The 18,166-nt window shown below is 40.3% G+C and overlaps 1 protein-coding gene across 2 annotated transcripts in view; it reads left to right on the forward strand.

Annotated features, from left to right (window-relative positions):
- VTI1A (vesicle transport through interaction with t-SNAREs 1A) overlaps positions 1–18,166 on the forward strand; it is a gene marked incomplete at its 5' end in the record, with an annotated part of 274,237 nt that overhangs the window by 67,095 nt on the left and 188,976 nt on the right. For both annotated transcript variants that reach the window (XM_082002562.1, XM_082002563.1), the window contains one exon: positions 702–786. In XM_082002562.1, coding sequence (XP_081858688.1) covers positions 702–786 — 85 coding nt within the window. The remainder of the gene's footprint in view (positions 1–701; positions 787–18,166) is intronic.

Consider the following 18,166-nt stretch of genomic DNA (forward strand, 5'->3'; position numbering starts at 1 on the left):
AGTGAAAATGTATTGGAAGATGCATTTTTACTAGAGTTTATTGTTATCTCATAAATGGGCAAATTACTTCTGGGAAAAGTATCTTAAACCTGCATGTGTGTATCTTATTTATATATTTATTTATATATTTAGGCATAAGAGATGTAAATCAAGAAACCAGTGTTTTGTTTCTACATCTTTTTACATCAAACAGTCTGAAGAATATTCATGCTGTTCAGTATTCTGTGTGAATATCTCGTTTTTATCACCTCACTTGAGTAGTACACATAAAGGAAATATATCCTCTGCAGAAAATTAAGTTCATGTTAAAAACTACCACTTGCATTTAAAGTGATGGTTTCATCAAAGTGTAGTTGAATAGAAATCATGGGTGCTTGCATACATGTGTCACAGGGAAATCTATTTTGGAAATGCTCTTCAGACAGGTTTCCTGTATAATAGTCGCATTCTGTTTTGTAAGTTCATGCAATAAGAGTGAAGCACATATTCCATGTTTCAAAACAAAAATGATTGGTACACATAATTATGATTGATCATAGAACCTGCCCCTTCCAGTGGTCCTTGCTAACAGGCTCTTCCATAAAATATACGTGGATATTTTTGTGTTTTGGAATATGAAAGCACAATTAAAAAGGGGGGAGAACATTGTAGACTGCTGCCTGATTTTTTTTTTTTTCTCTCTCTCCCTTTTTCTTTTTCAGAGGGCACATCTGCTCGATAACACAGAGAGGCTGGAAAGGTCATCTCGGAGACTAGAGGCTGGATACCAAATAGCGGTGGAAACCGGTAAGAATTCTGAGAGTGAGCAAATTGTCTTGCTTATGCACAGCAGTCTTCACAACACATGACATTTCAGGGAAACTTCAAAGGCGAAACAGAGACAGCAGCCCGAGATGTGGTTTACATATTGGGGAGACAATTGGGAGCTTATTTGCGCTTATCTTTTTTCAAGTTAAAAGGCATGACATCTACTGAAAACAGTTCCTGAGGTTTAAAAGTATACATCTGAAAAGAGATGGAATACTTTGTCTAAATTCTACATTTGTCTTAATATGCAGTTACATGTTGTCAGTTTACCCACCCGCAATGATTGCTAGCACACACTGCAGACTCCAGTTGTTTTTCACTTTTATTCATATATGTAAAAAATACCATTTTAATAAATGTATAAGATATTAACTACAGATGATATGTAACAATGTTATCAGCTCAATTTTCTTGCAATCAGTTCAGTGACTGATTATGCAGCTGTTTCTGTGTAATGAAGGAAGTAAACAAACCATACCCCAAAATATACAGATGGAATAAAATTAAGGGAGAGGCTAAGTTGAGGCTCAATTATCAAATTAGTGGGTTTTTTTATTGACTATGACTTTTCAGTTGGTATTTTTAAAATGTTTTTACTAAGTTTTAGTAATCTATAGTGGATTTTTTTTAATCCAGCAATAGTTAAGCCTCCAAAGTCTAATCCCTTAAATAAAGCTTGCACAAAGTTACAGAAAGTTTCAGAAAATGTGTGTTTGAGCAGTGAAGTAATTTTCTGGCAGTCTCTCCCAATTAATTGATATGTTCCAATATCTTTTTAGAATTCAAGCCTTATTTAAGAGGTAAATTAAGTTGAACTCTTGTAGAGTTAAATATGTCTGTGTTACATGAATAGTATTACTAAAGTGCCTCCATTTTAATTATTCTGGGTTTAGTGCTGTGCACAATAATGAAATGGATGTATGGAACATATAGTGTAGATTTTGGAGGGGACAAGGAGAATTAATTCTCTTAGTTCAGAGGATGATGTGTTTAGAAGACATGGACATGTGATACCAATTAAGTTTGCTTTCCTGCAGATTTTCAGGTCTGTTCTGTCAATAGTCATAACTTTTTTTTTTTTTAAGAAGGAATATTTTAAACGGGTCAAAAAAGATTCCTGATCTGCTTTAGCTGAGCCTGAATCTTTCACAAAGAAACAGTATATAAAAATTCAGACTGATCCTGTTGGGGAGGAGATATCTTACATCTTTTTTTATTTTGTGGAATTTGTTTTATAGACATAGTGATTGTTTTAACTTCCGTTGCATATCTCTATGGTGATCTCTGAAAAAAGTGGTTGTAGTGCAAATGTATATTTATATGGAAAAGGTGTCTTTCGGTATCAAAATCAGGTGAAACTGCATTGAATTCCATAGAGTCACACTAATTCACCCCATTTTTGTGTCTGCCTTTACTTTTCATCATGACCGGTGAGAGATATATATAGTTCTTGTTCCCTAAATTCTGTGAAAACCAGTAGTATCTCAATATTATATGACATATTAAATAATTTGGCGATGAAGACTTTGGAAGTATTAACCTCATTGTAATGTAGATTTTTGTCCAAGATTTTTGTGGAAACAGATTAATTGTGTTTAGTTCCTGGCATGGATTGTGATTATTCTAGGGACGAGTGAATTTAGATTAATTCAGTGCAATGAAATAACTTACTTTTGGAGTTACTGTACGACCATTCTATGTGAAGGTGTCGAAATAAAATATTTTCTTCTGAAGTTTCAATTCATCATTGAGTTGACTCCTCAGACCTTGTCTTGCCTTGATTATTACTTTTGTTGCATAAAGATCTTCTCTACATAGCACTGGTGAGGGCTCCCCAGTACAAGAAAGACATTGACCCACTGGAGTGACTGCAACAAAGGGCCATGAAGAGAGTTAAGGGACTGCAGCATCTTTCATGAGAGGCTGAGAAAGCTGAAACTATTCAGCCTGGAGAAGAGAAGGCTCGGAGGGAGCTTATCAATGTGTATAAGTAGCTGATGGAATGGAATGAAGAAGAGGGAGACAGACGCTTCTCATTAATGCCCAGTGGCAGGACAGAATCACAGAATCACTAGGTTGGAAAGGACCTTTAAGATCATCAAGTCCAACCATTAATCCAGAACCACCATGTCCCCTAAACCATGTCCTGAAGTGCCACATCCAAACGTTTTCTGAACACTTCCAGGGATGGCGACTCCACCACCTCCCTGGGCAGCCTGTTCCAATGCCTGACCACCCTCTCAGTGAAGAAATTTTTCCTAATATCCAATCTAAACCTCCCCTGGCGCAACTTGAGGCCATTTCCTCTTGTCCTATCACTAGTTACTTGGGAGAAGAGACCAACACCCTCATCGCCACAACCCCCTTTCAGGCAGTTGTAGAGAGCGATAAGGTCTCCCCTCAGCCTCCTCTTCTCCAGACTAAACAACCCCAGTTCCCTCAGCCGCTCCTCATAAGACATGTGCTCCAGACCCCTCACCAGCTTCGTTGCCCTTCTCTGGACACGCTCCAGCACCTCAACATCCTTCTTGTAGTGAGGGGCCCAAAACTGAACACAGTATTCAAGGTGCGGCCTCACCAGTGCTGAGTACAGGGGCACAATCACTTCCCTACTCCTGCTGGCCACACTATTCCTGATACAGGCCAGGACGCTGTTGGCCTTCTTGGCCACCTGGGCACACTGCCGGCTCATATTCAGCCGGCTGTCAACCAGCACCCCCAGGTCCCTTTCCGCCGGGCTGCTCTCCAGCCACTCCTCCCCAAGCCTGTAGCATTGCATGGGGTTGTTGTGGCTGAAGTGCAGGACCCTGCACTTGGCCTTATTAAACCTCATACAGTTGGCCTCTGCCCATCGATCCAGCCTGTCCAGATCCCTCTGCAGAGCCCTCCTACCCTCCAGCAGATCAACACTCCCACCCAACTTGGGGTCATCTGCAAACTTACTGAGGGAGCACTCAATTCCCTCATCCAGATCATCTATAAAGATATTGAACAAGACTGGTCCCAGAACCGAGCCCTGGGGAACACCACTCGTGACCGGCCGCCAGCCGGATTTAACGCCATTCACCACAACTCTCTGGGCTCGGCCATCCAGCCAGTTCCTCACCCAGCGAAGAGTAAACCCGTCTAAGCCTCGAGCCGCCAGTTTCTCCAGGAGAATGCTGTGGGAGACGCTGTCAAAGGCTTTACTAAAGTCCAGGTAGACAACGTCCACAGCCTTTCCCTCATCCACTAGGCGGGTCACCTGGTCATACAAGGAGATCAGGTTGGTCAAGCAGGACCTGCCTTTCATGAACCCATGCTGGCTGGGCCTGATCCTTTGGCTGTTCTGCAGATGCCCTGTGAGCACTCTCAAAACCAACCGCTCCATAATCTTCCCTGGAACAGAGGTCAGGCTGACAGGCCTGTAGTTCCCAGGATCCTCCTTCCGGCCTTTCTTGTAGACGGGTGTCACATTGGCAAGCCTCCAGTCTTCTGGGACCTCCCCTGTTAACCAGGACTGCTGATAAACGATGGAGAGTGGCTTGGCAAGCTCCTCCGCCAGCTCTCTCAGTACTCTCGGGTGGATCCCATCAGGCCCCATAGACTTGTGGGTGTCCAGGTGGCTTAGCATGTCCTTGACTGCTTCCTCCTGGATTATGAGGAGTACATTGTGCTCTCCATCCCCGTCTTCCAGCTCAGGGGGCTGAATATCCTGTGGATACCTGGAGTGGCTATTAAAGACTGAGGCGAAGAAGGCATTAAGTACCTCAGCCTTGTCCTCGTCCTTGGAGACAATGTTCCCCGCCATATCCAGTAGGGGATGGAGATTCTCCTTGCCTCTCTTTTTGTTGTTAATATATTTGTAAAAACATTTTTTATTATCCTTTACGACTGTGGCCAGACTGAGCTCTAGCTGGGCTTTTGCCTTTCTAATTTTGTCCCTGCTTGACCTAACGAGATCTTTGTACTCTTCATGAGTTGCCTTCCCCTTCTTCCAGAGGTGATAAACTCTCCTCTTTTCCCTGAGTCCCAGCAAAATCTCCCTGTTCAGCCAGGCCGGTCGCCTTCCCCGCCAGCTCTTCTTACAGCACATGGGGACCGCCTGCTCCTGCGCCTTTAAGATTTCCTTCTTGAAGACTGTCCAGCCTTCCTGGACCCCTTTGTCCTTCAGGACTGTCTCCCAAGGGACTCTCTCAACCAGTGACCTGAACAGGCCAAAGTCTGCCCTCCGGAAGTCCATGATAGCAGTTTTGCTGAGTCGTCTCCTTACTTCACTCACAGCTGAGAATTCTATCATGTCATGGTCGCTAAGCCCAAGATGGCCTCCGACCACCACATCTCTCACCAGTCCTTCTCTGTTTGTAAACAGCAGGTCCAGCAAGGCACCTCCCCTGGTGGGCTCACTCACCAGCTGCATCAGGAAGTTATCCTCCACACACTCCAGGAACCTCCTAGACTGTTTCCTCTCTGCCGTGTTATACTTCCAGCAGATGTCCGGTAGGTTGAAGTCCCCCACAAGAACAAGGGCCAGCGAATGCGAGACCTCCGCCAGTCGCTTATAGAATGTCTCATCTGTCTCTTCATCCTGGTTGGGTGGCCTGTAACAGACTCCCAGCAGGATGTCTGCCTCATTGGCAGGAGGCAACGTACACAAATTACAACCTGTGAAATTCCATCAGAACACAAGAAAAGAATTTTTGACTGTGAGAGTGGTCAAACACGGAAACAGGTAGCCCAGAGGAATTGTGGTGTCTCCATCTGTGAAGATATTCAAACTCTAGCTGGGCACAGTGCTTGACTCTAGGTGGACCCTGCTTGAGCAGGGCATTGGGCTAGATTATCTCAAGAGGTCCCTTCCCACCTCAGCCATTCTGTGATTCTGTGAAGATGGAGGTGGAGATGACAACCCTTAAGTATCTAGTCTACTTTATGTGGTGTATTTCCACAACTATGAATATGTATGTTGCTTATTGTAATGAAGCTGGATGATTTTCATCTCTGGAATAAGTCACATTTGGGTCTTTTTTATTACCTTAATCAGCAAAAATACATATACTATTTTAACCTGCCCCTGTGATCATCTAAGGATTAATCTGACATCACATATCTAATTTAATGCAATTTCACATTACCATTCCTGAAACTTACCATGATAAATTGGAAGCTTTTCTCCTGTTTGCATCTCTAAATTGATAAGCCCTTTCATCTTATGTACCGTTGTTCATACAAGCTGAGATCTGTTGGATGGTCTGACTTCCTTCTTTGAGCAGTGCCATTGATTCATGGGTTTCAGTGGTGTCTAAACAGGATGCCACTTATGTGACCATCTCTAAGACACGATCCAACACTGACTGTCAGGCTTTCATAGTTTGTTGGCTATCATTTGTTGACACTGAGGGTGCTTAAATCTACGCAGAAACCTCCTGAAAGACTAAGGAAAGCCTTTAGTATCTGGTAACCAGTTCCATAGTACTCAAGGCCTACTGCAAAGAGAAGAATGCCATTCTCAATATTCATAGGGGTATGTTGCAAATTCAATAGGCATTTGAGGAGCCAATTTGGTAGACCAGTAAGTTCATCAGAGCATTTGCATTTTAATTGCCTGAATTGTATGGCACAAACACACATGAGGGAAAGATCTCAGGACATACAGGGAAACCACGGGCTGTTTGAATCTTGAAGGTCTCTTGTTTGTACCAAGTAGGACAAGTTTTAATAACAGCTGGTGACACTGCAAAATGCACTAATCTGCTTTTATTTTAATCAAAATATTGTTTTAAAACATATTTCTTGTTATTTTTCTGTTTTTGTGTTATCATCTGCTTTGCTTGTCAGGAACAGACAAGCAAGTTTACAGCCTGGATAGTAGGCATTTCTAACACCACTAATTACTTATGACACTAGAGCTTGGTATTCTTAATTTCAGATCATTTAGTCTGACCACCGTATAGCCTCAGAATATGAGAAAGATTTTAAAAATGCATGAAAATTGCTGGTTTCACATGAAAAGAGGGTGCATTGAATTAAGCCTCATTTAATCCAAAATTCTTCCTCTTTTGGCAGGGGAGATTTCCTGATTCCATTCCCTGTGCTCAGATTTCCACAGTATCAAATTGAATTCTAGAACTTCCTAATTTTGCCTGCAGTGTGTAGCATAGTAAGGTATCCCCTTCATTGTCGAGTCTTAGATATGTTTGCTCAGACAGGAGTATTTTGAATGAGGAATAGTTCAAAATGCTTCATTCATCTTGAGAGATAAAATTGGCATGCAAATGTAAAACACTGTCAAGGAGAAAAGCAGCAAACCTTGTTGTAGGGGACCACTGTAATCTGCAGTTGAATTGCTTTTTTTAAGTTCTTCTCAACTGCCAGATACTAGAAGGAAAAAAAAGTCCTGGTGTTTATATAATACAGACTTCACCTTCTTTCATGACACGAGAGATCCAGCCATTGAAAGCTGTCCAGGCTTTCGTGGCAAAACTACATTGCAGGTTTTTTTTTTTTCTTCATAAACCTTAGATATTTCTATATCTTTCAGTATGTGTAATTTGAGAACAAGTAAGTGTTGAGCTTGCCTCTACGAGTGACGATTATTGGATATTATGCTGTGGCTCTGAATCTCTCTGAAATACCTGTGCTACTAGAAGAGTTTGTATTTTGTGAGTAATAGATCTGTTCTTTGCACCAAATCTTAAATTTTTGTCTTGGCTTCTGTTTTTATATCCCTTTTGTAATATGTAAACATGGTATTTTAAAGAAAAGAAATCAAAGGCAGAAAACCTCTCTTGCTCCATTTACAGAAAATCACTATGAAGCTCGACTTTGGGTTGCTTAAAATGTTTTTTCTAATCCTCCTTACTCTTTGAGAATCCCAGGAATATGTAATTCTGAAATGGTTAAAGGAGAAGTATCTCTGGGCAAGAAACACAACAGCTTTCCCACCCTTGTGTGACACGAATAATTCTCAGTACTAAGGGATCCAAGCAAATTGCAGTCGCTTTCACCTGTTGTAATGAACTACAGTCAAACCTCCCTTTCTGGTCTGAACCATAAATATGTTATGTAATGTAGTGGTTGCCTAGCTGACAGGCAGATGGTCAGACCCACCTCAAAGTACTGGCAGCCTGCTAGGCGGAAAGCAAATGGGAATCTCAGTAGACAGAGAGGTGTGTTTACTTCCTTATGAAATAATAGTAGTTATTGTCTTATCTGGATGCAGAATTGGGTGAAAGTACAGTGAACAGATCAGTGAAAGTTTGTGTTTATAGAGGGCTCCTGAATGCAGGAGTCTTCAAGTTCAGTGACTTTAGCATGAATAGGTAACTGTTTTAAAACCACTCCAGTAGGTGTCTTGCCAGATGTGAGTAATGGAATTTAAGGTACTAGCACATTGTCCACAGCAGCATGCCACGGATTTGGATTCCTGACTCCGTTACTGATGGAACAACCTGAACCCCAAGCACCTGCCCTGAAGGACCTTCTCCCACTGTAATTCATGAGATGGTTGTGCTGTTCAGGTGTCATAAATGAGGCGCACACCAGAGCTGATAGAAAATACGTGAAACCATCAAAATTAAAATACGTACATCCACTAAACTGATTCCGTTCCATTACGACTGCAAGAGCTGGAGGTTGGCTTTTCAGGTAGACAATATAGTAAGCATTGCGATGATCAAACTAAAAAGTATTTGCTCAGCTTAGAAAAAAATTAAATGGCTCAAACATCCAATGTTAATTTAACAAAACAACAAACGCTAACGTTCGTACATGTAGGGCTACATTAGACTAGTGGAAAGGGTGTTGCTTCTTTTGTGTTGTAATTATGTATACTCGGTAATTTGCTTGCATTACTTAATACCACTTGGACCTTCACACCCCTGTCCCATCTTCAGGTGCATGCACATTCCCATTACATTTGAGCGCCAAATAATTAAGAGTATGGAAATGGAAACCAAGTTTTGAAAATCAGGACCTTGCTTCTAGTGCCCCTTGCTTTAAATAAAAAAGTCTATTCCTGACCCAGATATTTACACTTAATATCCACCTATTTCTTCTCTAATGAATTATTCATATATGTATATGTGAAATACTGCATGTAAGACCTTTCATTAGAGAAAGAGGGCTTCTCAGTTCTGGAGCACATACCAATATCTCCTCCTCAGGTGTTTCTTTGATATGCCAGAACATCTTTCTACTGAAATCTTAATCCAAAGTTTCTACAGTGAAATGAGTTTTTATGCAGTTTCCAGTCACCATGAGAGAGAGGTTTTTCGTGATCTCTGTTTCTTCTGCTAGCAACAGTATTTCATGTTTCATATATAATTTTTTTCCTTTGCTGGCTGATTTCTATTAAAATCTGTTCATTGTTTCAGAAATTCATTTTGAAGTGGCATATTGCATTCCTACATCTCTAAGCCCTCTGCCCTTCTTCGTAGTCCAGGCTTTAAAGTGGGGAGGAGAAAGAAATAGGGAGAGATTTTTGTTTCTGAGGATGTGAGGCCTCAGGAGTATCCCAGCTGCATGGTCATGTAGTGGGAAAGATGTTCAGGTAGTGCTGCTGCCCTGTAACAGTCAGTGGCACCGTTGAGGGGGTGTGGAGAGATCAAACTACTCACTTTCCATTCCTTAGTGTTTTACAGTGCAGTTGATACCACCAAAGTGCTTTTTACACCTTCAGTTGGAATATCACTGGCTGGTTCATTGCTTGTCCATGCTTGTCCACTTGTCCAGTCACCGAGCTGCTCCCTCCGGCTTTGTATCTGCCACCTCCTCTCTCCTGGCCCTCCCGCCCTCCTTCCCTCCCTCTCGCCAGCTTTCCCAGCTCTGACCTTCCTAATTCTAGCTCCAGATTTCTCTTTAATACTTTGTCTCTATCCAGATTCTCTGCATATGTTTATTCAAATTCTGGCACCATCCCCATTTTCCTTAGCTCTGTGTTTCCTCTTAAAGATTTGATTGAGCAGCAGTAGGGGCCTTGCATGATCATGAAAAGTTTACCCAGTAGCCCACCTAACCTCTTCTAGCAGTGTTCAAAGTCTGTTCTCTCTGCTCAGTGGCCCTCTGCGTATGTGTGTGTTGCCTCAAATGCAGTACATAGTCGGGGTTTTTTTTAGTATATTCATATATTTGCAAATACATAAGGTGTTTACATAAAGTAAAGAACCAGTGAATTTTCATTATTTAAATACTGTCCTCTGACTGCTTCAGAGTGCCAAAAAAAGCTCTTTTCCAACTACTTTTTTTGAAGAGATGAGAAAAACTTGTTTTGTAGAGTTTTTCACGGTCTATGCAGTATTGGAAGACCATTTCTGTTAAAAGCTTATCTTTTGGGTACTCAGCACCTTTCAACTAGAATTCCAATAAAAGGAATGCTTATCTTTCACCTCAGTAGGTTTGGGATTATACCATTAATGCAGCAAATCAGGAATGTCAGATCTGTTCAGTGGTACAGATTTGCTAAGGCATAGTAGGAAAAACAGTGATCCAAATTTGGCCATTTATGTCCGCTGTTCTGGAAGTAGTCCCAGTTTATTTTAATGTTCAGTAATGTGCAGGAATCCATTATTGTGCCACGTATCATGGGACAACTCGACGTCAGTCTTGTTAGGAACTGGCACCTAGTTGAAGTAAGTTTGTTTAAGACTGATTTTTGGATGAGCAAAACATTGCAATAACTTCTTAAAGATACTTTATTATATCAAATAGAAACATAGTTTTCAGATTGTGGATTTTTGTTCCATGGCAGAATGATGGAAGCATTTTGTTTCAGCTATCAGAAACTTTATGCTTAAGTACTTTCCATGTGCATTCCAGACAAATAATCGTATAGGCTGCAATCTGTATATATGTTCACAAATACCTTGCACTTGTCATAGAATACCTGTGCAATAATATTAATATCTGAATTATAAACTGAACTTGGACGATAACATTATTTTACAAGCACTGTATTGGACCATCTCTACTGTGTAGACTGTTCTACAGGAAATAACCTCCTTTTGAATCACTGAAAACAGCATATCAGCGTAATGTTCTTTGCTGATGACCCTCTTCAAGGTAGTTAACGTGTAAGATAGCAAGATGGTGTTTATTGATGAAGGTATTCATTGTAGATTATTCCAAAGTCCATAGCAAAACTTTTGAAGACTTGTTGTCCTAATAAAAATGTGAAGAATTCAAATCAAGGTATTTGGTTATATTTTTTGGTTTGAAGTTACACTACCTGCTTCTTTCAATTTTGAAGTTATTTAGCCTCAGGGAGGTTTCCCCTCTGTAATAATATTTTGGCATTTTTTGTCCGGTTCTGAGAAGATAAGGCAAATAAGGGAAGAAGGATAAAAATAAAAAGGTAAATAGTAGCTTTTGTTTCTAGCAGCCCGAGTAAACTCTACAAACTTCCTTGGTTTGGCAAAGGGATAATGAAAAAAGTCACCAGTTTGTCTTTCCTTCACATATATTTATATATTTTTTTCTCTTTCCTCATTTGCACAACACCCTCAGCCACCATGTTCTGGTGTCACCGAGAGATGTCAAAGTCCAGACAAACCATTGCGATAGGTGGACAAAGAATGTGAAGTCATGGCTATAGCAAGGAGACGTTCAACTTGTGTTGGCCAGAGAAACTCTCTTGATCAGGTTTCATATTCTCCCTGAGAAAAATGAGTTGTAGACGACTTGTCCAAAAAGTTTCAGATAGTTGGGAACTGCTGGTTAGCCTTTAATGTGTAGACTTCAAATCCTGATATATTGTCCCTAGACACTCTTCCCTTTTGCCCATGATTTCTTCTCTTCCTCCTGTTGTAAACCACAACCACTTCTTTTGAACTTTCACCAAGTGAAATGAGTTGATTCCAAGTGATACTGGCTTGGCAATGACAGTCAGTCTGTTACAACCTTTAAAAGAGCGCAGCTGAATAGAACTGCAAGTCCACCTTTTGACCTTCAAATGTATTAATGCCCTACTAATTTAATGGCTTCATTTGGTGATTTTCATTGTCCACAGAACATAAGTTGTATATTTCATAAAAAAATCGGACATTGGTGAGTTATTATTTTGTCCACCTAAGTAAACAACGTGATTTTCAATATTTTTTAACAGATTTTTTACTACATGGGCGCGGCTGAATTTGCACAGCATGAGGCCTTGTTGGGCAAAGACTCTTTGTATACAACTTACATCAAGAAGAAAAGTTGATAAGCTTAGACTTGACAAAATAAAATACACCCTACGTGTTTTTTTTATATTTCTTGTTTGAAGCCTTCTACCTCTACTTCCTGTCAGGCTGACAATGTTTTCCTCCAATTGCACTAAAGAACAAAAGTTTAACATTAAAAAATTTATTTGTATTGAACATACTTTTCTAGGTAAAGTCAATATCAAAAAGGTTTTCATGGCAGATCATCTTTCAAGTGCAGCGTTTTGCCGTTTTACAACGTAGTACTGAAGAGTTATAGTTACACAAATACCTTTTTTTTTTTTTTTTCCTGGTAGAAATATGGGGGCAGAGAAGCTCAAACTTCTGTCCTGAAGTGAGACATAGAAGCAAATGACTGAAAAAGACTGTTCTCACCCTGGTATGGACTGATTGAAGAGCAGCTTATCTAGATATTATTTCTTCATCTAATTTAAGTCAAATCGTATTTTATGGTGATGGTTTTTCTACCCTGATTATAAAATATAATAGATATATTATATATTATAATATATTTTTCTCCTGTAATTTCTGGCATTTATAGTCCAAAAAGTTATCAAAAAGTCGCATGTGCAAACATGCAAGTTTAGCGAGTACTGAACTTTAGGGAAACTTAGTTCAGTCACTGGTGAAATGTCTGTTTGTGTAATGTGTGTCAGGTGAGGACATAACATGTGATTTTAGCTAGTAATACTGGCCACCCAAGTCTCAACTTTTAAATCAAGTCTTTGTTGTTTCTCCGTTAGATTTTGTTTGTGCTGTCTCACTTTTGAACAATATGGCTTATCTTGGCCCAGTAGTCTGTAATGTGAATTTTACTTGACTACTAAGTACATGTATACATTGTAAATTTGAAATTAATGCTGTTCTTATATATAGGAGGCTTTTTACTGTCTAGCTTGATTTCATGTCAGAGTTCAACTGCTGATCCGCAATACCAGTCTTCTTTCTGAACTAGCACAGTCATTCTCTTTGAATTTTTACAGCCTTGTTTTGAGAAGCTACTACTAGTTATTTGCTAGCAGCTGTTGTAAGGAACGGTAGACCCACAAAATTGTTATTCATGGCTTTGTAAATGACAATTTCACAATTTTGTATGTCTGTCACAGGCCACTTACACATGTCTGTCCATTCTTGTTTCTCTACATCTTTTCTTGGCTCAGGAGTGCTTTTTGTTTTCTTCACAGTAACTTGTCTCATTCAATGGAGGGTCTTTCTACAGATTCTGTGATTTTGTGTTCCTTTCATATTTTGCCAACCCTTCCCTCACTCCTAATTTCCAGCATCGGCTGTGTATCACCTTGTGGTTGTTCTTCTGCCATTTGCTAATATTTACCTCCTCTTACTTCACTAGCTCCAAAAGCGTAAACGTAAAATTTTACATGAAATTTTATACTCTTGGCCTAGTTGTCACAATTGTAATAAATGCTCATGGTTGTAAACATGCACGGTTATTGGCAGAGCACACAGGTTTACATACTGAGTCGCAAGTGTGTTGTGCACGTGCGTTCATGTGCCTGCTGGGGCAGAGACGTTCTCTGTTTTGCTCAGTACATTTCCAGAAAAGTTTGCAAGATAAGAACATGTTTCCGTGAGTGAGGTCAAGCTCAGTGCAATGACGTCTGAATCTAGATATCATGAATAGCTAATTGTTGTGGTTTGTGTTTTTGTGAAATAAGTCTCACAAGTTACATTGTGTATCTTGCAAAGGTAATTTCTTACCTCTACTTGGCTGGTCTCTACTATGGTGAACTTTTCCATATTTTATGGCCTCTGTGATTCTATAGATGTGGTGATTTTGCAGAGTGTTCATGTGTGTGGGGATTTGGTTCCTGTGGGATCTAGACAGACAGTGTGCAAAATGGTTAGATGAAGAGAATGGTTCATTATTCACATAGATGCAATAATTCTGTGGGTTTATTACATGTGTCTTGAAAATATTAATCTTTTTATACTTGAGTGTTGTAAGATTTCCATGTGTTGAATGTCTTGGCACTTGACTGCTACCATAATTGTCTGGAATGCCATCTTGAGAAATTTTGTGCAAATGACTAATTATATTTACTTTACTCTGTATCTAAATGCTTTTGCTGATTTAGTGTCATATTTTTCAGTAATGAAATATCAAGTAGAGAAGTATTAAGAATGAAATGTAGATACCACATACTTACTTTTTTCATTATTTTAATTTTTTAAAATTAAGTACTTTCAATTTTATGGTGAGGGTGTATTTTAAATCCAGTCTAGAAGCTATGATATTTTCTTAAGTGAGTTTAAAATGGTGAGTCAGTCTCTTGCTTAAATGTTAATGAGTCAAGTGGAGGTGTTTTTATTGTGTGTACCGTGAAATATTTAAAAAAAAAAAATTCTAGCATCAGCATAAGCTTTATAAATATGTCATGTCCTAGATTACATATTTACCATAAGTATGTGTAATAAATGTTAATATTAACACTGTCCCTAGTTTTTGTTATCCTAATTCATTATGCTGAAAAGTTGTTGCCTTAGTTATTTCAGATTTAAAATAACCCAGCAGATGCAGAAGAAAGTGTTACGTTCTTGGACTGATTCATGATGAGTTAGGAAGTAGATTAATTGTTAAAAATGAGTAAATCCACTCTATTGTTTTAAGTTCATATAAAAGTGGGACAGGTTGAAACTTAATTCAGTAAAAAAAACCATATTCAGGATTCAGGATCAGGTATAATAAATTATGGAGCTGCAGTTAGGATTTATTGGCTTTTTCTGAATTAATTAAGAAGGTAAGGTACCTAAATCAGATGGAAGAAAACGATACTTGCTTACAGACCTACTTTACCATTTTCTGAAGTAATTGTAGGCACTTAACTCTATCTTTGAAGAAGACACTTATCAATACTTGTAAAAATCTGGCCCACAGAAATGGAAATGATACTATATTTGTGGAATAAATTCTTCATTTATAAGTGTAAAATATGCTTGGATAAACTTTACTGTTTTCCCCATGTTGACTTTTTTTAAAAACTGTTTTATTTGTCTACTAAAACAACAAAATAATGTTTTTAACCTCCTTTTTCCAAGAAAGTTGCTTCAAACTTAGAATTAAAAAAAAAAAAAATCGCATAACAAATGATAAGAGTATTCCATTCGTAACAAACAAGACCTTTTATTAGTCTGTAATGCTCTGCATAACACACTTGTGCCATTTGCTACACATTTTGTCTGGGAACTACCATGGTTTTGGTAGGAAACGCATGTTTGAATATTTGTCTTTGTGGTGGGTTGGCCCTGGCTGGACCCCAGGTGCCCACCGAAGCCTCTCTGTCGCTGCCCCCTCAGCCGGGCGCAGGAGAAAACGTGCAACGTAAGGCTCCTGGGTCGAGGTAAGGGCAGGGAGAGATCGCTCAGCAATACCGTCACGGGCAAAACAGACTCAACTTCGAGCAATTAGTTTAATTTATTAGCAATCAAATCAGAGTAGGATAATGAGAAATAAGACCAAATCTTTAAAACCCCACCTCCTTCCCAGGCTGATCTTCACTCCCGATTCTCTCCCTCCTCTCCACGCAGCTGCGCAGGGGGACGGGGAATGGGGGCTGTGGTCAGTCCATCACACGCTGTCTCTGCGGCTCCTTCCTCCTCAGGGGAGGACTCCTCACACTCTGCCCTGCTCCAGCCTGGGGTCCCGCCCACGGGAGACGGTTCTCCACAGACTTCTCCAACGTGAGTCCTTCCCACGGGCTGCAGTTCTTCACCAACTGCTCCAGCCTGGATCCCCCACAGGTGCCGTCCTTCAGGAACAGGCTGCTCCAGCCCGGCCCCCGCGGGGTCCCAGGTCCTGCCAGCAACCCTGCTCCAGCCGGGGCTCCTCTCTCTCCCCACGGGGCCACAGGCCCTGCCAGGAGCCGGCCCCGGCGCGGGCTGCCCACGGGGTCACGGCCTCCTTCGGGCATCCCCCTGGTCCGGCGTGGGGCCCTCCCCGGGTGCGGGTGGAGATCTGCTCCCCCGTGGAGCTCCATGGCCGCAGGGGCACAGCCGGCCTCCCCATGGGCTTCCCCAGGGGCTGCCGGGGACCCTCTGCTCCGGCGCCTGGAGCCCTCCTGCTCCTCCTGCTCTGGGCTGGGGGGCTGCAGGGCTGCTCCTCTCACATATTCTTACTCTTTTCTTTGGCTGCAGTTGCATAATTTTTCCTTTTCCCTCCTTCTTAACTATGTTATCCCAGAGGCACTACCACCATCGCTTGACCAGCGGCGGGTCCATCTTGTAGCCAACTGGCGCTGGCTCTGTGGGACACCAGGGATGCTTCTAGCAGCTTCTCATAGAAGCCACCCCTGTCGCCTCCCCACTACCAAAACCTTGCCATGCAAACCCAATACAGCCTTGCAAATTTATGAAATTTGAAACCAAATTTTGATACAGGCATGTAAAATACTGATTTAACATGGGAAATAGCCTTATGTTTTGTCCTGTCGTGTTGAATCTTTGCTCAAATGCTCAAAGAAAGGTACTGATGACAAAAAACAGATGGCCCATGTTTTCACTCATATGTACAGCACAAGATCTGGAGTCTGAGTATTAATAGTTTTTATTCTGTACAATTAGTGGACTATCAGTCTTCTGTTACAGCTTATAACATTTTTTGCTTAAAAGTTCTTAAAAGATCATAAAAAGTTCTTAAAAGGCAAAGTTCTGCAAATGTGATAGTCTTATTTTTGTAGTGTGCTTGTTAAGCCATTTTAAATACTTGCCAGTAATGTGCACACTATGCCTTGTTTGTGCCATAAATTTAATAGTATGTCTTCACACAAGCACAGTTCTTCTGTCACTTCTGTATTTTGAGATGTTACATTATTGACCATTTGTTATAATGGAGAATCTAGCTGCCAAAATACCTGAATGAGCTTGACATTTCCAGAAATTTATTTCCTTCCCAATCATTTTCCAAGAGTACACTCAGAGCTTCACTGAGATCTGTCAATGTAAATTATCAGGAGGCTAATTGCTCACTTTTGTTTTTTCTTGAGATGTGTGAATGCTTGAGTAATTTGTAAACTACAAATCAGAAGAAAACTTAGCGTGACTTTACAAGGGCCTGATCCAGTGTTGATTGGAGGCAGTAGGAATGTTTCTCGTGATTTTGCTGGAGATCATGTTGAAAAGAATGAGGCACAAGAAAAATCAGAGCGTCCACAAGTGTTATTTGGTTCCTTCTTTTCTTATGCGCTTTATTTTAATTTGGTAAAATACATTAATGTCCACTTGATATTGAGTAGCCTCTAAACTATATTAATTTTTGGTGTTGGGAAATAACACCGTGAATGACTGTTCTGTACTTGGGAGACATTAAGTTCAGAACCAAAGATATAGTTCATGAAGCCAGTACTTCTAGATTAATACAAGGTTTTGAGTGTTTGAAAATTGTTCGAAAATGATCCAAGTTGACTCTATTCTTAACTTCTAAAGTTTCTGGGTTTTTGTATCCTGTCAAATACAGCGCTTTCTTATCTCCAAAGATTAAATTTGACCATTTTACCTGTGTAATATTCATGTATGGACAGGAAACAGAAATCAGTATCCAGATTTGTTGACCCCTGAGATATAATATTGACCTCAGTGAGTATTAACTTCTCAGATCAATAAATGCTGTTATTGACCTCAAAGAAAAATCAATAGCAGCTTGTTAATTTGCAAACTATGACTGCAAGAAAATGGTACACATTTTGTTCTTCATTATCACCTATTTATATCTGTATTTTAACGCCTTCAGTATTTCCACCTAGAGATCATCATGTCAAAACATTTCAATCCTGGCTGTTAGAAGGTTGGGGAGACAGGCATTATACATTACGGAATAATTGATGAGCAGTACATGCTATTTCCCACGTCTCATGAAAATAATACCCTGAACAGTAGTATATCACCTGGGTTGTTCTCTTTTTTTTGGCTAGTCCAGCTCATTTCGTTTCATTTTCTCTGCTGTGCTTCATCAAAACATTGCATAGAAGTACTATATTTTAGCTGCCAAAAGGACATTTCTACATGAATAATAAGGGGGATGAAAGACTGACTACTGGAAACAAGGAGACTGAAAGTGATCACTATAAAAATCATAATTAATATACAGTAGATTTTTCCTATTTGCATAAGCATGACAGGTTTCGAGGCAAGAATCTGCTCCGCAGCAGGCTGAAATACAACTATGTGAC

This window comes from Phaethon aethereus (assembly GCF_964289735.1).
Source record: "Phaethon aethereus genome assembly, chromosome: 7".
Lineage (NCBI taxonomy): Eukaryota > Metazoa > Chordata > Aves > Phaethontiformes > Phaethontidae > Phaethon > Phaethon aethereus.